The sequence below is a fragment of the Chaetodon trifascialis genome, chromosome 22 (genome assembly GCF_039877785.1).
Source record: "Chaetodon trifascialis isolate fChaTrf1 chromosome 22, fChaTrf1.hap1, whole genome shotgun sequence".
Taxonomy (NCBI): domain Eukaryota; kingdom Metazoa; phylum Chordata; class Actinopteri; order Chaetodontiformes; family Chaetodontidae; genus Chaetodon; species Chaetodon trifascialis.
This window is the reverse complement of record NC_092077.1, coordinates 7469304-7492010: the sequence shown is the minus strand read 5'-3', so window position 1 is coordinate 7492010 and position 22707 is coordinate 7469304. Positions and strand designations below refer to the sequence as shown.

Genomic DNA, 22707 nt, shown 5'->3' with positions numbered 1-22707 from the left:
TGGCCACAGTGACACAGTGTTTTCTAACTGTATTATTTTATAGCTAAAGGCTCCAACGTAGAAATGGAAAAGAATAAGGTATTCACATTGCAAAAATGTTTACTTAAATATAACCCCAAGACATATAGGTCAAAATAGTAACATAACAACAATACTTAAAACAAATTCAACATCATATAGTTTTTGCGGACTGATCACAGTAACATTTATGGAAATGAACCTGCAAACCATCTGGCTCAAATGGTGGTTTCTTCATGGCTTACATGTGATATAGCTAACGTGAACCCTTCCCAGATTCACAGTAATTTCAGTGACGGTGCATTTTTTTGGGGGCTGTGAGACCACCAGAAAACAGCAGTGAGCGCACGTCTCCGTCGGACTCTCCAGTTTCATCAGGGGCAGAGGATGTGGTCGTCTCTCCCCAACATGTGCAGTATCTGCCGTCATTGCCACACTGATGAGAATGACTGGAAGGAACATGTCCAGACAGAGTGGGTGGCTACAGCCTCTTCATCCATAACAACTCTCCAGCAGGCGAACAGACATCCACACTGTGTTGCTGTGCTCCTCTCAGATACTCGCTAAACCTCAGGCATCTTATCATCCGTCATGTGAGGCACACATGTATCAGCTGTACTGACTGGCCTTGTATAGCCTACTGTTTGTAGAGCCTTTAAACCAACTGAACTCCTACTAATAATAAGAGTTTAGACGATTTCTACTCTTTCAAAGTTAAGAAAGCTTCGACGCTGCTGCTTTGATGTTGACAATTATTTTTTATGGAAGTCCACCAACTTTATGGAAGTGCAATGCTGAATTGTGAGTGTTCCTTTGATATTTGTTACAGGCCCTTTAGAGTTTGTTTGAAGTCTATGACTCAGAGACATCAGCAGGCACTTGGTGTCTTCCCTGGTGATGCTCTGCCAGGCCTGTGCTGCCCTCTGCCTTGTTTCGGGGACTTTTAGACTAGATTCTGCTCTTCAGAAGTGAAAAACATGATCAGTTTGATTGATGCTGGATAGCTGACTGTCTTCCACTGTAGAGTACTTCACTGGTTGTCCTTGTCCTGGTTTGCCTTTTATGTCCCTTTACATACAAGGCCTTCTTTAGCCCCTGTTCCTCAGACTCTCTGAAAGTCAGCACTTCATAGTTGTAATCCTTACAAAGACACAAACACAGTGAGTGACCATAGCTGGTAACATGCTGACCATAAACAATATTATAACTGTAAACTTAAAATGTACTATATTTTTACAGTTGGTATTTCCACACTTACTAAATGCATCATACATACAGTATATCACTTCTAAGTGGATCACAAAGTAGACTCCTTGATATTACCTCCCCTCTGTACTCTGGCACTTGTGAAGTGATAATGGAGACAATTAGAGCACACTTTATCTTGGCAGCGTGTTGGCCAGGCCTGCACTGTCAGAACCTGTCAACGGAAGCGGCGCTCACGCCCTCAAGCAGCTCAATGTCTGTTCAAGGCTCAGCACAAAACAAGCTGTCAGCAACATTAGGATGTGCAGTCCTGTCAACTGTCGGGGAGGGTTTGGATGAAGTGTTAGCAGCTGTTTTGGAGTCCCTTCCTCCTCGTAGGTCTGAAGCTCATATCTCAATGCATGATTCGGCCCTATGCCTTTGGCCTCAACATCTTCTGTTGATTTCATCGAGTTTCACCTCAAGGCGCTCACAGAGATGATCACTGTAAACTTTGTGTAAATTCATGGATTCTCACATCTGCATGCCTTTGTGAAAATGCAACATGCATCACATCTATCTAAAAATATACCTAAAACCCATACTGAAGGAGCATGTTGTTTTCGTGCAAAGCTCCATGCAGATTCTGGATGATTATGTATAGAGGTGTATGTGCAGTGTTTGTATTTAAACATCAATAAATGATTGCAAAAGTATTGTTTATTCTTCATCATAATTGCTGTTAACTGGACTGAAGAGCCCCTTGCATAGACTATCATTGCTGCCTGAGAGCTATTATCACAAGGCTGGGGAAAGTGCTTTTGAAACTGGAAAAGTCCCTCTTAGATTACATCCCACTTACAATCATATCAGTGGATTTATCAAGGGGCGTTTAAACCACAGGGAGGTTTGAAGTAATCTGTTGATGTTTCACCCTCTTCAGTTCTACAAACTATGAGAAACAGCCTGTTTGCAGCCTGTCTGGTTTGTCCACAGTCTCAGTGGGCTGTGGTCTTCCACCCAGCTTTCCAGAACCTCTTTTGTGTAATAAACCAACATTCTTCCGACTCCACCTTGTGCCTCCTAAACTGGGCAGCTTCAAGTTTAGCGGAATGGCATAAGAGCCAGTGCATTTCTTTACAAGGCCACGGTTCTGGACACTTCATGTACACATCCAAATCAGTTGCAAAGGAAATAGTTTTCCACTTTTGGTTGTCTCTCAATGTGGTGTTTACCACATGTCTGTCTTATTGTATATTTAGTTCACCAAGCACAGTACTGAATGTCCCTACTTAGTGTGACATCCTTTTCCGAGCAGCCAGCAACCCCTGAGCTTCCAGCTTTTATGCTGCAGGTTTTAATCTTGAGGTTAAATCACATTTTAATCCCTTTTTTTGTTAATTTTCTTACATAGCATTTTATTTAAAGCTGCAATAGTCAATATTTTTACCTCAAGGGTCTGTAAACGTCCTTGTGTATAATGTGAAAAGGTGTCAAAAAGGTGCCTTCAAAAAGTAAACTACTATACTGTTGATGGCCAAGAAAGTAAATGCAAGCTCCATCACCCCCACTCAGCTACAGAGAAACCAAGGTTATCATAGCAGCTAATAATCTGATGTTGCTTTGCAGGTCACAACCCCTTCCTACCCTGTGGTGGTCAAGATGGGGCACGCCCACGCTGGCATGGGAAAGGTGAGTTCCTTGACATATACTGACAAAAAGACACATAGTTCCTTTTTTTATCTGTCACAACCAAAAGAAATTAAATAAATGAAAGGAGTCTGCACTTGCAAAAGTTCAGATTTCCACTTTTAGCAGTTCAGATTTCACTTAGATTTGCGAATCAAACGTGATATTATCACAGCGGCTTTCACTGGTCTGAGGCTCAAACAGGCCAGAGATCGGAAACCTAAACCCCCGTCTGTTCTAGTCTGTACGCACCATGATCTCTAAAGTCAGTCATGATGGCCAAATCGCAGTTCTGATCAGGCTGTGAAGCATGCAGTGTGTTCCTGCTTCACTGTCTCTACATTGTTACTATGGCAGAAGCGCAGTCAGACACACCACTGATAAGGTCTGAGCACAGTGCACGGGTAGTTTCACTGTTGATGCTGTCTCACACAACAGTCTGGCCGTCTAACAATTTCAGTCGACCTAGCCTGATTGCAGCAGGGAAATAACTGTAGACTGATGTCTATCTGGTTGAAGACATGGAGTTACGAAATGTATACAGCATTGAGAAAGTTCACACACTTATTCTCTCTCTCCCGCCAGTTATTTAGATTCACAGGAGGAGACCCTTCCTATATGTCTTTTGCCCTCGTCTGTCTGGATGGGCTTGGTTTCCTGTTCAGGAGCCAGACATGCTATAGAATTTCCCTTAAGGCTCGAGGGGAACTTGGCGGGCCCTTGTAGAGCAGGACCTTGTTTAACCCCTCAGACCTCAGAGAGCTCTGAGAATGGATAGGAACACGTGGGATTTAGGTCATTGCTGTTTACTTTGCTTTTGACAACGAAGTGTAAGGCTTTTATAAGTCGATCCAAGAAAGCGTGCTGATGTCACATTTACTCATCTAAACCACACCTGTGTGATATAACACCAACCATAACTTAAAAGTCCTGCATGTAGTACTTGAGTGTAAGTAAATGTAAAAAAATTTTGGGCCATTACCATTGTTACTGTAAAGATAAATGACATAACTGCGATAGGCTACTTAGTATTTTCCACTGTGAGCCACTTTGGAGGCGAACCTGCTGAAGTTATTCATAGCAGAACAGGAAGAGGGCGCTATTCTTCCAAAGCAAAGTTTCTGTCAGCAGGTTTACTCTGGAATTACGACGCTCGACCTTAAAACCCACTCTGGTTCAATTTGATGCTTTTAGCTTTTTTGCTACTATACATGGTCTAGTATGATCAAGAGCTAATCAGGGCTAATGTTAGCACACTTTAAATTGACACTGCCATTTTAACTAGCTTAAACTATAAACTATACTATAATAACTAACTTAATGATTTTTCTCTACTCGGATTTGCCATTACTTTGCATTTGATCATTCTGCATGTGAACATTTCAGTAGATTTATTGCAAAAGCAAAACACAAACAAACACTTGATGTCTTTAAGGCAAGCGACTTAAGAAAATTGTGGGAATTTAAAGGGAATTCAATGTGCCTTTATCCTGTAATCATTGTACCATTTGTGACCAGAGTGGCCACTGTTCAGCAACAGTTACACAGTTGTGGTCTAAGGGACTTTTGGTGTTTTGGTCAGAGGAAATAACAGCCCCATCTGTGACCTCAGGACTTCACACATTGCCTATAATTCATTTTATATCATTATTTATTCATCTTATTCTCTGACATATACTGTGTGTTCGTTGATACAGCATGAGTGTATCCTAGGAGAGTCAATGAAAGAGCTAACGAATGCTAACCACACACCCGTGTGAGGTTTTAATGTTAACTGAACATTGATAATGCTGGTAAAGTCATATCTTTTTTGTGTTTAATGTGGCTGCTCGTTTAGCCTTTTTCATTCAGCACATACTGTTGACATGCAAAGCTTTAATCCCAGTTTTTCCATTACATGTTTTCTGATCAATCGGGCTGTGTATTGTAGCTACTATGTCATCTGTAAGTCTGGACAGTGACCAGTATGACAGGACTTTTTCCACCAGACACTGTTCTTCTTCTCTGTGCCAGTGTTTCACCTTCTCTGGCTTACCTTTTTACTTTCTGTTTGCATCATTACGGTTTGTTTAGTTTCTCAGAGGAATTGCGTAAGTCTCTGGATGGCTTTGCCTGCTTACAGCTCAGAGCTGGACCTGCCACTAGCTATCAAGTTCTACCTCTGGAGCCATGATGTGAACCTTGAGTCACTTCCCTTCACTCACTTGATTTTGTTTTTTCAATTTCTGCCCGCTCCCTGTACATGGGAAAGGTTCAGTGCTCAGCCTCAACGCTTCGGTCACTCTGCTCACTCACAGTATGAAAGGAGTTAGCTGAATGCACACACTATAATAACTTCAGACATACTGTTCACATGCCTTAATGCCATTTATAGAATAATATGACAGACACTAAACAATAACAGAATAGAAGAAATAACATATTCTTCCTCTTTCAAATGAAACATTGAATTCATAAGCAATTAATCAAACCCTTGTTGACTTCAATACACACACGCTTTGCTGCTACAGCCTTACTTGGTCTGTTATGACTGCTAGGCTACCCAATGATAGCTAATATTAGCGCGATTGAGCAAACTTTAAGTCGGTTTCTATGAAACTGATCTTACTGAAGCACTTTTGTGACTTTATAACCCTTCTGTGCTTGTGCTACCATGACGCTACATTCAAACATGTCACAGATGAACATTTAAATAAACGTTTAAGTTGAGTTAACTTGTTCAACTTTTGTGACAGAACCATTGAATTGTTGGTCTGTGACAAAACATGGCGTAGTAGTAGCTCAAGTCCTGCTTTGGTCTGAAAACAGTCTGAGCAGCAGCATGAGAGGACTTAGCTTAGCTTAATATATTAATGTATATCTACTGGATACATTTACATGAGAAAGTAATGCCTTTTTATCGTGAAGTCCTACTGTAGAAGAAGGCTTATATGGAAACTCAAGCCAATAAAATCCATTTACAACTGATATCACATTGGCTTACATGAGCTGAACATCATGTTTCAACATGAAATGCATTAAGTTATAGAGGTAAGAACAGTCTGTTAATGTTATTTTACTGTATTTTACTGCCAGTGGCATCCTACTACTAATACTTGTGTGCTAGCTAGAATGCATCCACGAAAAATAGGTATATTTAGGTGAACTTATATGCTGTACTCTCTGAAATAGTCAGATTTAATTTCTGTTCATCTCACATGTACTTCATCGGCTTGAGAAATAAAAGATATTTGCTAGTCTGTCTTCTGAACTCATTTGAAAAATCAAGTGCATTTCTTCTTTGTTGAACAGCTTTTTATGTGGGTTTCAACAAGCATTTTCATTTTATTACCCATCAAAGTAACAACACTGTTTACTGGACCACATTAACCATCAAAGTCGCCTGCTCTTCTTTTAAACATTTAAACCTTCTTTTATTGTTTTGGTATCATTCTCGCTCTTGCTCACTTCTGCTTTATTTGTTTTCCCGCTGTCGGTTGGCTTGTTCATTTTTTTGCAGAGGGTTGCATCATTTTTAAAAGCTCTTTGGGATTTCTTTGTTCCACCCGGACAATTTGCATTACTTTTTTACTGGTTTTCAGAAATTGTTTGTGTGTGAAAGTGCATTAAACTTAAACCCTTATAAACACAGCATGAGAGTGGTTCCTAAGACCTCACAAAGAGTCTAATTTCCATTTGTGCTTTCCATGCCATGCTAATATAGTGCCTAGCTCACTCTATGTTAGCATCTGTGGCCTATACACCCCTGGAAAATACATGAAGGCTATTTTAGAGCAATAGCACATTTCCATACCATGTTAGAGTGAGTTGCTGAACTTCACACATACTAAGTTCACTTAAACCTACACGTGAACTCACCTTCAGAAGAGCAAAATGAGTTGAAAGCCCAGAGGAGCAACTAGCGCTTCCTGCCTTCTCTATCTGGTGTGTGTTTTTTCATGATGTGACCTTACCGTTCCCTCCACTTTCACTCTGGTGACGATACCAGTGAGAGGGATGGTGATGAGTGAGTGGAAGCTCTGGACTGAATCATTTTGCATCTTAGACACTGAGCTCTGACAGTTTGCAATGCATTAAAGCTGCTGATGAATTAGTGTCCCATTTCCCATGACCTGATAGAATAGGCCCCATAAATCTGTGTATCAGCATGGTTTAAGAAGATGTAGAAAAGAGAGCCATGTAAAGAAAAATAATTTCGAGAAAATCCAAAGGAAAGTACATCAGAGCAAGGCTGAGAGTTGTGGTGAGAGCCAAGATAGAGCTTAGATAGAAGGAAATGAGGGTCTTGCAGACTGTTGCTGAGAGGGATCTAGCTGCTTCCTTCCTATTTTACAATGTCCCACCTCATTGTTACCTAATTATGTAAAAGTTATAGTGAAAAATACCATTGGGTTTTATGTAAGAGCTGTGTTTTGTGTTGACAGGTTCCCATTGCGTCATTTCCCCCCTAGTCTGTGTACAGTCTACAGCCTAATCACTCGATGGGAGTGAGGTGACGTAGTTCAAAGCCACCCCTGGCAATGTTTCCATCCAGGGACCCTTCATTATCCTGCCAGTGTAGAAGTGTGAAATTCCTGTGGGATTCTAAGCAGCCACTGCCAGCTCTGACGACGGGCTTTTTAATTAACCGCTCACTAACAAGTGGCTTGTCTTCCGCAGATCAAAGTTGAAAACCAACAGGACTTCCAGGACATCACCAGCGTGGTGGCTCTGGCTGGGACCTACGCCACCACCGAGCCCTACGTCCAGTCCAAGTATGATATCCGCATCCAGAAGATTGGCAACAACTACAAGGCTTACATGTAAGACGTTTCACATCGCCAGCAACACACATTTGACACATGGGGTGTAAGAGCGTAACTTCACGTCAACACATTTGATAGCTATACCATTACAAGTGACTTAAGCTGCTTCTAAAGCTACTAAATTGGACCAGTGTATTCAGTTTTGGCCACTTTTGCATCAGAAATTCAATTTTCCTGTGCAGAAAATCCTCTGAAACTAAACCATAATAACATAAACATCAGAAAACACATAACACAATATATGTCACACATTCGGAGCAAGACAATGGAAGCATTGAAGAGATACGTCACAAGTATCAATTACGAAATCCCCCCAGGAAATTGAATATCAATCATATATTGAGCTCTTGCAATATTTTTTTTTCCACTAAGTGCTTTATAGATAAGAAACATAGATAATTGCAACTTTCCTACATTCCAGGCAGTTTTCAGCCACAATATCTGCACTATCACAAAGTCATGTCCCATTCCTCCATCAAACCCACACACCCATTTGGAAGCAAGAGACCATGTTCTGTAACTTCAGCCGAGCGTACAGCAACAAAGAGTGTGAGTCAACACCCTCTCAACTTTCTAAGTCTCTGAATCTAAACAATTGCTTAACCAAAAGCAGAAGAACGGAGTAGCCAAGCCTTATCTCATCTCGTTGTTCCCCGGCCTCATGAAAACATGACGCTAAGTGGCTCTGACACAAACATAAAGTAGGTGTGGATGGCAATCATCATCACTGGATGAACTGATGATGGATTATCCCATGAGCTTTTCTATTCAGCTGCACAAGTAAGAGTTGTGATTGACTGAGTCTTGGTGAAGCGTTTGAGCTGTCTGACTGGAGGCAGGTTGATTCATCTGTTGATGCTTTTCTTTGGTTTGCAGGAGAACGTCCATCTCTGGGAACTGGAAGGCGAACACAGGCTCTGCCATGTTGGAACAGATCGCTATGACTGACAGGTGAGCTGACTGATTTTATCGCTTCCACATACTGACACTGCTTTTTTGCACAAATAGCGATGATGCATAAAATCCTAAAGTTCCAGTTTATTTGTAAGTGTGAGCCCCTGGAACCTGCCCTTGATGGTATCTGCAGAGATTATTGCGTCTTTGATTATTGCTTTATCAGCTACTGGCGTCACTGTGTTCCAGATATCGGCTGTGGGTGGATTCCTGCGCTGAGATGTTTGGTGGCCTAGACATCTGTGCAGTGAAGGCAGTCCACGGCAAAGACGGCAACGACTATATCATCGAGGTCAGTTTGTTTTCAGAATAACCCCCGACTTCAGTAGAAGAATGCACACTGGAAAATTTAAGGCAGCTTCAAGGAAAAGGGCCTGAGACGGGATGATTTAACTACAATATGTTTCACCTTCATTGTATTTTGTAACAAAAAGCACTAATGTCTGCTTTGGATGGAACATAGCTGGAAAATATGCTCCATTGCAGCTCCTCCAGTCATCTGTAGACCAGTTCTTGCAATGTAAAACACCAATCTCCTTCCCTGCTGATAGTATTTTTTCATATCATGGTGAAGGTCACAAAGGGAAGGGTGTAGCCAGACTTGATGGTACGTGATCATCAGAGCCTTGAAAGAATGATTAGTCTGGAGACCAAACACAGGCAGGAGAATGAAAACAACACCAGGAGTCAGCGGTTGACTCACTGCGTCTACCAGCACAGGCTATTTATTTCAAGTCCACTGCTAAAGTGTGGCATTCCACGTGCAGACAAAGGAAATGGCTGATGCATGACTTGACACAACCGATTTGGTGGAGATTTTTCTCCAAAGGTATTTTAAGTTTCGGTTTTCATTTCCCGGTGGGATGAACATGGCAGTAACACTGCCTTGGATAAGGTTCAGTTCCCACTATACCAATGTGCTGGAATAAATGCATCAAAACATCGTGTTAAAGCTGCTCTAATCGATATTTTTGTATAAACCGCTGATTAACTGTTTACGTGTAACGTGAAATGGGTCGCTGATAGTAATGAAACAAGAGAGAATTATCACCCGACTCCCGGATCCTGCAGGTCTGTGGAGTGTTTAGCATCTTCTGGCTAATTGTTATGGTTGTATGGCCGACAACATACTGTTCTGGTTCAATTTCACTGCTATCATTGGCGTTATTTCTAAACACAGCAGGCAATTTCCAGCCAAGTCGTGATGATAAAGCCACTGAACGCTACCTGCCCAGCATCAAAGGGAACGCTAAGCTAGCAACTAGCCAGGGAAGACAGCTGCACGTTTAACTTAGCAGGTACTAACCTGTTTGCTAACAAGGTGTTTATGTCACTTTCATGTTTGTGCTTGCAAGAGATGTTATGTCTAGACATTTTCTAGGATTAGGTTTTGCTATCAATTTCTCTTTGGTTATAAAAGCATCGTCCCTCAGAGAGAAGAGCAACACCTTTTTTCCACATCTGTCGTTTTGCCCTCGTATTCCAACAATCATACAAGAAGAAAACCCATCAGAGAATGCAGATGGTTGAGTTTTGAGTAAGGGGCATTGCTAGTGTTCTCTCAAATGGAAGACATCTCAGTCTGCTATCAGTACTGTTGTCACTTTCTCCACTGGCAGATTAAAAAAAATCAAAAATGCCTGGGCGGGTTTAGTCATGCTGTATGGGGTTTATTGCAAAACAGGAAATCAGTAGCTGAAATGGAGGTGGATGAGGTAGGTTGAGAGAACAGGAGAGAGGTGAATTGTACCATTTCCTTCAATAGTTCTCACACAGGAATGACTGTTGATATACAGTGTAAGAGGATTGTATTTTTGGGAATTTTCCTTTAAGGATTATACCCAGACGACAAATAGGCCCGTAATCTGTAATCAGTATTGTTTTTAGAACGTCTTCAAATCTGAGGAAACAGGCCTGTCTGGGACATCTGATGTGCCCATATTTAGGTTGAGACCATGTCATCATGAATCTCGTTGTCTGTATCCTGGATGAGGTCAGCAGTGAGAAAATAAGCCTCTTTTTTTAACTCGAACTATCTCAGGAAATATCTACCACCTCCCCAGAGATGTGCAGTCTTAGAGCCGGACTGTTTAGAGAAAAACCGGTGACACAGTCAAGTAACAATGTTCTCTGACGGGCAACACTTCCTCCTCATCGTCTGCTCTATCTAGCTGTCTCTCTCTAACCCTTCAGCGTGATGGAATTTAATTAACTGCGACAGGGAAGAGCTGTCCGTCCATCACAGTGGGAATCTGTTTTTTGTTCCAGACAAAGACAAAGACACCTCTCCCTAATGAAAAGTAATGAGCTGCTCAGAGGCACTTCATTAACAGTTTACTGCGGCTGGTATTAAACTCCAGCTTTGCGTCAGCTCGCTGAAAAAGTGTGCAGACGATGCAGGACGCTGTGGTACGACAGGACATGATATCCCGCAGCGACGTGACACAGCACAGTAATGCAACACGAGAGCGTGAGATGTCATGTCAGGAAATCGACATGACATGATGCAACGTAATAATAGACCACAATTAAACACTGCGCAACACTGGCGAGACATTATGATTTATGACAAGACATACTTGACATGCTGTCATGAAGTGACATGATATGACAGTGGAATATATGACATGACATAACAGGATAGAATATCACAATGATGGTGGATTTGAAATATCATGAAACATAATGCCGCGATATTCTACGCTGATATTTTCAGCCATGCTAGGGGCTAGTGACAGCGTCGGTCTGTCGATTCACCTCTGTGGTCCAGACTGAAATATCTTAACGAGTTCTGACTATATGAATACTCGCATGAGTTCATATTATGACAAAATTTCACAAATAAAATGTCTCATGGGACAAAATGACATTTAATATCCATAAGGTCAAAGGTCAGCTTTGCCGTGACATCATGATGTACTAGAAAAAGGCTTTTCTGGCCTTTATTCAGCACCATAACTCAGGAACAGAAGGAGATATGGTGACCATATTTCACATTTGGTCAGATACTGAATTGGTGACACTAATCTTGGTGTCCACCTTGAATCTGGGCTGATTGTGTAGATCTTCTTTGCTGCCAGATGTGTGTGTGTGAAGCAGCTACAAAGTAAGACATCTCAGTACTTCTTTCACCACTGGTGTCATACTGTAAACCATAATACGATCTGTGATATGATATGACAGGACGCCACATTGTATTACACCACAGATTGATACTGATACACAGTGATATGAAATGATACATGAACTTGCATTTCTTGGCATGTACTTTTTGATATGAACAGAAAGTGACACCATGGGGACTTTAAAAAACCATGACATCACATAACAAACAAATGAGGGAAATGGGATAACACACACATGACATGACACGGCATGATGTGACTCAGTACCATGGCTGATTTTACTTGACAAAAAGACAGTCGTGACACAGCATAAGATGACAGTCCTGACACAGTGGCATGACATATTATTGCCTGAGCTCCAGTGGTAGAGAGCTGAAATGAGATGCAGTAAATAGAGGTTAAGGACACAGTGTTCCCAGTAAGATAAACTTCCCATGTTTCCATTAAGCCAGTAAGAGGGGGGAATACAAATGCTGCTGTCTTCAAGCTAAAATTGTTTTCCCAGGAGAACGGCACCCTCTGCCCATCCCTGTACCACGGCTGCACCGTAATTTTGAATGAGCACATTTCACATGTTGTGCACTGTGAACTTTCCAATTCAGCCGGGTATATTGTCCAGACAGAACACTGTGCAGCTCAATAAAAGCGCAGAATAACACCTCTGTGTTCCAGAGCTGAAAAGGCCAGTGGTAGCTCCAGTCTTCTGCTAGATGACTCTGTATCCTAATAAATCAGCAGGGTGGATCCCGGCTCTGCTTGCCACCACACGCCGTTTGAAGTGGAGCCTGGCGGTCGCTCGCCAGGCCTCTGCTCAGTCCCCTGTGGTAATGACTCAACTGGCCAAAACACCGTGCCACGCCCCACGTCACCACCAGATCCTAGCCAAGAAGCTGGGTACACACAGAAAAGGAAGGGCTTTAAAGGGTTCTCTGGTATGGATAGTGGTTCTCTGTAGCACACTATGAACCAAAATGGTTAGATCTCAGAGCACTCAGGAAGACAAAGGAAAAAACTAACGTGAAAACTGTGATTGTATTTTCATAGTCCAGATTCCCTGGATTCATTTAATTCAAGAATGCACTAAACAATCTGGTCCCATGGCAGATCTTAATTGTACTTTGTGGTTTGGCATGTTTCCACATGAAACATGATGTTGGGAAGGGATTTAACATCAGGAAGGGTTTAACTAAAGGGGACCTGAATGAAACTTGATCAAGGGCGGCTTGGCTGGGTCTTACCAAAATCTGTCATGTTTTATTGGATGGAACTTTTATATACTCTGCAGAGTGTATGAGAAGCCTGCACTTTCATATACTGTAGCAAAAGGAGTGGGATTTTGAAGGTAACACTCGATACTAGAACAATATAAAGTGGAATTTCATCTGACCTTTAATTGACCCTTCGCATAACCACATCCCCTTAGTTACTGTTGCAATGTCAGTCAAGCTTTCCATTCTCCCTCAGCATATGTCCATATATGCATATGTAGTATGTAGCATATGTCAGGTGTAGCTAGCTAGCTAAGGAACCTAGCGTTAGCTACATGGATCGGTTGAATTGCTGTCTGTCTACATTCTGCAGATAGCTTCTTAATGCATAAACAAATCTAAACAGCAACTTCTTAACTTCTATATGGATGATTTTCATCTAAATGAATGTCTGTTAAGCCATTGTCTGTTGCCAAAAGAGGTAACACAATGGTTATTGAGCCTATGGCCCACTGATAAAAGCCCTTGGATTTGCAGTGTTACATACTGGGTGTCAGCTAGTGGCCACCATCACCCAGAGGAGGTTGGTCCAGGGATGGTGGAGCTTATGCAACACACTTGCTCCTCAGCTTACTTGTGTGTGAAGCGGCACACACCAATTTTCCAGTCTTTGCTACACATTGATGGGTGGCCTAGGTGTCAACCACCAGCTGCTGGAAGTCTCATGGACAACACAGTTTAGATCTCTCGGAGGTGAGGCCCAAAAACGTTCCTGCAGTTACTGCTTATCGCCACAGGTGGCGCCAAAGAGATTGTTACTTTATGAGTGTAACCTCAACAACAGGTCTGTGGCTCTGCAGGGTCTTTGAGTACTTCAGTAGTATCTAGAACCACACGCATTATTTGTGTCATTTTATGTTGCTAAACCAGCTTTCCTGGAATTGCTCGTGAGGCCTGAAAGTATTTTCAGTTTAATCTAATTGATGCAACGAATGAAAACAACTTCAACCAGAGAAAAGGGAAATCCCATGTAGTGACATGAGCAGTGGCAGTGTTTGTTTGGAGTGGGATCTCTGCAGCACATGGTCAGCCTCTGCTTGCCGTACACTGTGTACAAGAGGATCAGCACATGCATGCATGCCCAGCGCTGTGTTTACAGCCTGCGGCCGGGGCGCGGTGCGGCAGCCTCATCCGCCACAACGGACATCTGCATCCAAGCCAGCAGTGCCAGCAGCCACACTTCTCTGCTCCTGTTTGTTTTTGTCTTCAGAGAGGAGGACGGCGGGTCTCAGAGCCCCACGTGCTCTGTGGTTCTGCAGCACACGTGCATATGCATGTGAGCTCAAGTGGTGGGAAAGTTGGTTTTTTTTTTTTTCTTTGAGGTAAACTATTTGTTATTTGTGTGTTGCCGTGGATGTAGTCTGCGCCCTTCCAAGTCATACTCAGGGTAACATAATATTTACAGTTGAAGTCGCATTTTACCTGCTGCTCACTGGAAATGTTATTTTGGGTCCAGTTTGTCCATCAAAGGGTGGCACAGACATTAAAAGCAGGTAGTCTGAAGGATGAGGTTTGTGTGTTCAAATATACCTGTTCAGTTTACCCACTGCTTACACGGAGAACAGGCCAGGAGCTCTCAGCAGTTTTGTCCACTGAGGCCTTTAAATTAAGATATTCATCATCTCCAGCTACAGAAGCAAAATATACAATTTCTATTTTAAGTTTGGTTCATGAGATTTGTTATCAGAGACGACTTTGGAAGATTTTAGAAGAAAAAAAGCCAACATTGGAGAGAAATTTTGCCCCATCCTATCTTGTTGTTGTCAGTTCTTCTCCCCTCTGTAGGGTCTCAACCCCTGATTAAAAAGAGGCTGTTGTTGCTCTGTTGGAGGCTGTAGCAGGAGAGAGCCAGGACAAGGGGCCCTCTGTGGAGTCTGATAGTGCATGGGAACAAACAGAAAAGTCAGTTACATGCTCAGTGCATCCGGCAATAAACCATATTTCATGCCAGCAAAGTTTTGTATCGCTGATATTGTCTGAGATCTCTGTAAAATGACTCATCATTGCTGGCAAAACACCAGAGTCCATTTTCACGGACTTCATTTGGGGTCTGAACACGATAACTGATATAATACTGCCATCTAGTGGAGGAAAATGATGAAGTTCTGTGGTGCTGGGCTCTCTGCTAAAGCAGCCATTCGGGAACCTGATTGGCTTTTTCCTCTGTAGGTGATGGACAGCTCCATGCCTCTGATTGGTGAACATGTGGAGGAAGATAGACAGTTGATCACAGAGCTGGTCATCAACAAGATGGCTCAGGTGCTGCTGGGAGTGACCACACCTCAGCCTTCCTCCGTCAAGGTACATCAGTATGTTCAGTATTGTTGATACTGCAGATGCTATTGCTACCACTGCTACTATATTTATTACCTGTGTGTGCATGTGACTCACTGACGATTCTGTGTCCCTTCGTCCACAGACCACACAGCCCAGACGAGGTAGGAGACTCTTTTTTGTTTGCTTGTGTGCTGTGACAGAGCACTAGCTGCAGCAGCGTTATGGAACAGTAAATGACTAATGGACATATAATGTGTGTGCCTGCTGCAGGGGGACACCGCTCTGCTTCGGCCTCTCCCTCCCAGTCGGCACAGGGTTCACCTCAGCGAGCCCGGTCAGCCACCACCTCTCCCAGCCAGGCCTTCCAGCCCGGCCCCATCCCTGCCTCCTCCGGGCCTGGAGCTCAGAAACAGTCAACGCAGCTCAAGTAAGTCCACTCTGGAGGTAATAGCAAAAAGCAATAGTTTAAATTTGCTGTTTAAAGAGGCTGTAGTGAGAGTAATAAAATGCTGAATAATTAACAGCTGAGGTTGAAGGTTACATTCATAATGATAGGTTTTCTTTGCATCTGAGCACTCAACTCTCCTCTTTCGCTAATTAAAAGCCTGTTCTCCTTACTGCACAGCAAATCCCAGTCGCTGACCAACACCTTCACAGAGACATTACGAGGAAACGTGACCGACGACGAGGCCAAAGCTGAGACCATCCGCAGCCTGCGACAGTCCTTTGCCAGTCTCTTCTCCGACTAAGCCTCCCCAGAAGCTTCCTCTTCCTGTCATATGTCAGGTTCGAAAAAAAAAAAGAAAAAAATCCTGACTGGTTGATCTGTTATGGAGTCTCCTTCCTCTTTTGAGCCTCAGCTTCCTGCTCCTTCCCTTTCCCTCTCACTGTTTGTGAAGTTTAACACCTGGCGCAACCCACTGTCATCAGAACTACGAGTCATTTATCACTGGAAAGGCCAATAGATTTTGCGGAAGGACACCAGGGCGTTGACTTTGGGGTGTAAGACATCAGTACAGACGCAGAATCAAACCAAATCCCATTCAAATTTCTACTCATTTTGCTGATCTTGTCTGTTTCCTATTTGCTTTTAATGCCAGTTAGGAACAGGTGGATTAATAGATCCATATAATCATAATCTGTCTTTCACCACATGCTACTGCAGCTGTCTACATATACCCATAATCCTTCGTGTTTTTAAAAAGAAAACACTACAGTGATCATGTTAGAGCACTGAGGCATTTTCAGGCATCCTGATTCTGTAATTTGCCGAGTTTAAAGTTGAAACAAAGTTGAAAAGCATCAGTAAAACATGTGAATGGCCCGTAGGATGTAGATCAGCATCAGCTGACGGCAGCTTGGCCTTTCTAGTGTTAAATAATCACAGCTCATACTGCTTGGTATATAGTCCTGCATTCTGTTCGTCCCACCAGTGAAACTGTCCATTATTGGGTCATGTCTGAACTGTTTATATACACATTTATTTATTAAATCAAATTTCTTTTCATTCTTTTAATTGACTCGAAGCTTCAAAACCGTTTGCAGACGTCTACAGCAATATTCTTATCTGAATCTGTTCCAGTTAACTCATGAGAAATGTGCTGAATCCTCACGGTTCACCAGCGATTTTGAGCATCTTGCCAGCAGCCGCATTTCTCAGACATCCACGTGCTGTAGACACATATTGGCTTACATAGTGACTCCTCCACCTAACATTACCAAAGTGCTTTTTATGAAAACAGAAAAAAATTCCCCCCTGCACTGGGCCAAGCATACAATCACACAGCGAACCGACCTTTGAACTTGTGATTTCACAAGGTGCAAATGCTGTACTGGCTTACAGCCATCGTCTTCCATCACAGCCCAGATCTTCCCCTGCTGTTCTTCTTTTTCTTAGTGTTTTGTGATTTGTGAATAGCACTATGGTGTTTTTTCTGTGGGGGATTTGTATCATAACTATTACTGCTATGTGTTGAACGGCAGACAGTGAGGATGTCACGTTTTGAGACTTTGAAATGTGCTTAAATTTCCAGTGTGGAAGAGAAGGTACAGTTGTATAACATCTTATATCTTTATTCTCCTTTATTCTCTGCAATCAATGTCAGCTGAACTTATTGATTATTTACCATCATACTTTCTAAGGTTTTGGTCAAATGCAACATCTGCAGTGGTAGCAAAGCAGACATCCTCTTCCAACATTCATCCTGCTTTGAGCTGCATGTAACTGTTTAGTGAATGTCGTTTAATTGGCATTTTCTAACATAACACCAACACAAGCTCATGATCTCAAGTATTCTATGAAGACAGCAGAAACTATGGGAACGCTTTGTTTTACAGGTGCTGAAATTTCTTAATAATTTCCTAGAAGGTTTCCAGAAAAGTACGCTATTTTGTGCGAATTATAGTGGAAATATTGTGGTTATTGACCTCCAGAGGAATTTCCTTAGCTGCTCTAATGGGATTTAGATTTAATGACTAAACAATGACAAAGATTAAGTTATTTCTATGAAGTTAACATTCTTCTATTTCAAGGAAATAATTAGGAAGATACAAGGACCCAGACAGGAAATTTTCAGCAAGTAAATTTTTTCCAAAGTAGTTCCTTGTTGCGTCCACGCCACCGTGCAACAGTGTGGTGCATCGAGCTTAGAGAAGGAGATTGTCTGTATATTTGGCTTTTCATGCAGAGCAGAGTCACTGTAATAATCTATAAATTGCTCTTTTTGCAGGAAATTATCAAGCCATCTTGCGGTTGGCACCATAATTAGGTTACAAACACAATAAGCCTAGAAATGGTTTTTCATTTAAAGGGACCTGAACAAAAAAGAAAATTATAGACCATATTTCTTGGCCAACAACAGAAACAGAAATGTGACTGCAGTGTGTTTTTGATCGGATGTGTCATGATCATCAAAAGTCATGTCATCATTCCAAAGTATTCGTTGTTTTTAAAAATAATTATAATAATAACGATGCCCCCATTTTAAGGTATGATTTATTCAAATGCATGAAGCTGTATAAAACTTCTAGTGGTGTGTGTGTGTGTGTGTGTGTGTGTGTGTGTGTGTGTGTGTGTGTGTGTAAAGTTGTAAGTTTGCCATTATGATTAATAATGCAACTACCACAAAAAAAGAACTGCCCATTTTTGCAATAATTATTTTAATAATGACTTGAGTGCCATTTTTACTTTAAACTATGAGGCTATGGAATTTTTCAAAAAGAAGTTATTTATTTTATTTATTTATTTGTTTATTTATTTAACTAAGCAAGTCTCGCTGACAGAAACCTGAAAAACCTGTTTGTTCATTGTGCTAAAAAATCAACATGCGTTAGCTTGACAAAAAACATACTACAGTGCTCATTACCAACAACTGCACTAAGCAATGATGAGGATTGTAGTTTTGCTTCTACAAACAGCTGCTCTGGAGGGGACAATGATCTGATTGGTCGCATATATAACCAATGGGTGTAGCCAGAGAATCAGCCATTACTCTGGCTAATTGACCGTTTGCTAAGCAGCCCTCTTAGTTGCTGTTGCTGGTGTTGTGTTTTGTTTTTGGACCAGCCCCTCTTACAGCCCATATTTCAACACATAAGTCAAAAGCTGGACAGGCCTGCTGCGCCTCGTTATGGTTTCTAAGCTATGGACAAACGCCGTTCAGGGCTGGGGTTCAGTATATGGTCAATTAGCCTGCTCACCTTCCAACATCAGGAAACCTGTGCTCCTGACAACACTGTGATTCTTTCTGCCTCCGAGGGTTGTTTGTAAAAGCAAAATTCTGATCTGCAGTCAGCTTTACCTGTGAGTGAATACAGTGTCTTGCCATTGAGCACTTCTGAAAGCATTTTATCACCTTTGGCACTGTGTCAAAATGGACCAAATTAGCATTTCATTGTGAGACCCCTTGAAGGTTTAAACCATATCGTTTTTGTCTTTATTGTAAATATGCCTATCACTTAGTATGTAATACAGCAATGTGATAAGCCATAACCAAACCATGAGGATTTACTATCCCATATGTGCCACGCAATAATGGCTGTGACGTCACTGAGAAACTGACATATTGACTTGAATCACTGTGTCTGTTAAGTTTAAAGACATGAGGAGGCCTGTCCTGCCCTGCAGAGGCACACAGCAGTAACTGCGTTTGATTTTAAATCAAGACAAATCATATCACACCATTTGATTGATTATGTGCTACTAGTACTTTTGTCAGCATGTAAGATAAACTTTGATGTCACTTTTCTCAGTTTTGAAGCAATTTGGGTTTAAAAAATGCAGCTGAAGATCCAGTTGATGCCATACATATACCATATATCTATTGGGTCAGATAATAATCAATGACCAGATGTCAGATGATGTGAGTTTGTCACTTGTGTAAATTTGCTTTTTATTAAATTTAGGGCCAGATTAAGTCTCTCATTCAGCTGCTATAGCATAACACGGCTGATATTTTTGATTTGAAACTGAATTGCAAAGTTTACTACCTCAAGTTGAGCAGTGCTCTGAAGAAAGTGACTGTTGAGCGGTAGTACAGGGGAAGAATTTGTGAAATGAGCGGTGTTTCAGATCGCAATTAAGAGCTTATTCATGCGAGAAAAGGGAGAGGAAATAGCTCCCTCAGTCGGAAGGGATTAGTCTGATACATGGACTGTAGCAAATCAACAACGTAGTGTCTGTGACATCAACCTGAGGAAGACCAGAGTCCAGACTGGAGATGTGTCTGTGCTTTGCATGCAAGAACTTGCGCTGTATAAGAGCTACTCACTCGATCGCTTCTCTTTTTTAAGTCTTAGTATCCCCTTAATGGAACAATACTGCATAAAGACCGTAACATTTTGACATATTTCTGAAGAGAAGATGGTGTTTTCCACATTGAACCCACTGAGCCAAGGAGGCAACTCCCCCAAAGCCCCTCAGAAACCATGTCTGGTTTGTTTTAACACAGTTTGATTAAAGAAGTGAACTTAAATAATAATAATAATAACTTATATGTTCATTTTTATTTAGAGCCACATAAAGTATATTTATTGAAATCTGTATCCTGTAGTGTGGACTCACCAATTTCGTGAGTCGGAGTTGCATCACTTCACCCCATCTTCCTTTTTTATCAGTTTAACATGTGTAATTTGGAGAAAAGGCTACTACTACTCTGGTTTGTTTAGCGCTTTCTTTTCTTTCAGCGGTGTGTTGAAGTGATATATAGCCTAACACTGAATTGAATATGCAGCCACAGAGACTTGCCATTAAGTACACCTAATACTACGACGAAAATCAAATCCTCTTAAAATGTGCTGTTTGTAAATGAGAGACATAATGTCAGTGCACAGGTTTATTTGCTGATCCTTACGTCCACTGTGTCCCTTCCTCTCTGCTGAATGGTGGACGGTGTTGTATGGTATTTTAAGTGTATTAACGTTCTGTATATTGGTGTAAATGTGGCATGAAAACCAACCACTCTTGTGTGCCTCAGGTGTGTAAATTTGGTCGTCATGTGATCTTAATGTCTGGCTGCTTATTTGTGAGAAGTGTGATGCATCTCATGTGTTTCTGAAATTAATTGGTATTAAGATTATTTTCGCTTTCTGTATTTTTTGTTCTTTTGTCTGAAAATCAAGATTTCTGTTATTAAAGGTAACGACTTTTATTATACCTGTGGTTGTGCATTCCAGTTCCTATCAGTCATCCGTGGAGCTCCACATGAGGGGGTTTGAGCCTTTTTCTCCATTTATGGTCACTTTAGCAGAAGTCCTGGCTCTTACTGTACTTTTAAAAAGTCCTGTTTGAAACACGCAACTTTCTGAATATGTGATGTGATAATCCCAAAATCCCTTCATCTTGGATTACTACCGTATTTTATTCCTCTTGGCACGAAGCTCTGGGTGTTAAAAGCTGACCGACTGCGAGGCCACAGAGAGGGAAATGTGCTGGACTCAGGCACTGCCTTTCATGTGTTGCCCACTTCACGTCAAGCTTTCAGATTAATTGTGTTAGGCACTAATGTTGCAGAGGTAATATGAAACACATTCAATCATGAATATGTCACTGCACACACAAGCAGAAGTTATTACTTTTCAAACAATGGCATCATCGCTCAGATATTTCTGAGACGACTTCATGTCGGAATGTGGCTGTCAAATTGAAAACGCTCTCAGTTGTTTTCAGGGAGAAACTCAAAGTTTATGAGTGTGATGGAGGTGAATTGCCGGGTGTCAATATCTATAAACATAATTTAAAGTAAATAGTCATTAAACCTGAATTAACAGAATTTTTGTGCAACTGGGGCTAATGAAATGAACTACACAACCCTGCTTTATCAGGATTATGTTTAAAGATGTAATTGCTGATTGCAGACATTGATGGTGAACATGTAAGCAAACTTATTTGCCCATATGGAGTAATGTTAGCAGTTACTTGGAGTCGTGTTTCTGGCTACCTGCCAAATGTAAATCCAATATTTCCTCTCCTCAGAGTTCTGTTTTTGGTCTCCACCAGCCCCTGCGGAAATGTGGCTCTTTAGCTGCTAAATGCTCCGCTATGTTTACTAGCTAGGCGCTAACTGTGTCTGTGTGCTGTTTGGTGCCTGCAAAATCACTCACACTGCACCAACAATGAAGAGTATTGTACTGTAAAGGCAAATTAGAGATTTCTGCATTGACACTTACTGGAAGATTGTGTACAAAGAAAAGTCAAGGTTTGCATCCAGCACACTTGTAAGGCATCACAGTTAATCTGATGTAAAACAGTTTGAAGCCTGAACAAGCGAGTGAATTACAGCTTCACCCTCATGTTTTCTTTATTCCTTATGACACCATTTGTTGTTCTTCCAGCTGCTCTCGAAGAAAAATAAAGCGATGACAGATTTAATAAAGGACTGTTTTGTTAAGACTAAAGAGACCGCAGACCACCCTGACTACATTCAACAGCAGCTGATCTACCCAGCGATGGTGACATAAAATATATTACATAACATTACATTATGCTCCTCTTGGAAATGATCAGTTCAGTGCAATCTATTTATTTATTCTTCACCTCATACAGCGTATGAAGACTTCAATAATCCTTAAAGAGGGATCAAACTCTCTTCCTGTAAGCATCCCCGTTCTATCTTTCAAAACCCCACATCAGTCGACCTCTGACCCACTATGACACCCTAAACCCTGAAACCTCTTCAGTTTGTCCTACGCTTCTCATTTTGTTCCCCAATCTGAGACACGTGTTGCATACCAGACCCCTGCCAGCCCGATGGTAATCTGCTGCCAGAGTGATTTCTTGCATGCTTAAGGTGGAATGTCAAATCTCTCATCTGCCACAGGTCCCTGCCTGCCTGCAGCCACCGCTCCTGTAAACACACCTGCTCGCTGGTAGTCCATCCACACAACACT

General features: G+C 41.7%; 1 protein-coding gene across 1 annotated transcript in view; it reads left to right on the top strand.

The window, feature by feature from the left end:
• syn3 (synapsin III) overlaps window positions 1-20974 on the top strand; it is a 98515-nt gene extending 77541 nt beyond the window's left edge. Inside the window, exons 7-14 of the mRNA XM_070991656.1 lie at window positions 2833-2895; window positions 7552-7694; window positions 8574-8648; window positions 8841-8943; window positions 15214-15345; window positions 15464-15482; window positions 15592-15748; window positions 15947-20974. Of these exons, the coding sequence (XP_070847757.1) occupies window positions 2833-2895; window positions 7552-7694; window positions 8574-8648; window positions 8841-8943; window positions 15214-15345; window positions 15464-15482; window positions 15592-15748; window positions 15947-16070 (816 nt within the window). The 3' untranslated portion in view covers window positions 16071-20974. The remainder of the gene's footprint in view (window positions 1-2832; window positions 2896-7551; window positions 7695-8573; window positions 8649-8840; window positions 8944-15213; window positions 15346-15463; window positions 15483-15591; window positions 15749-15946) is intronic.
• Window positions 20975-22707: the final 1733 nt, after the last annotated feature.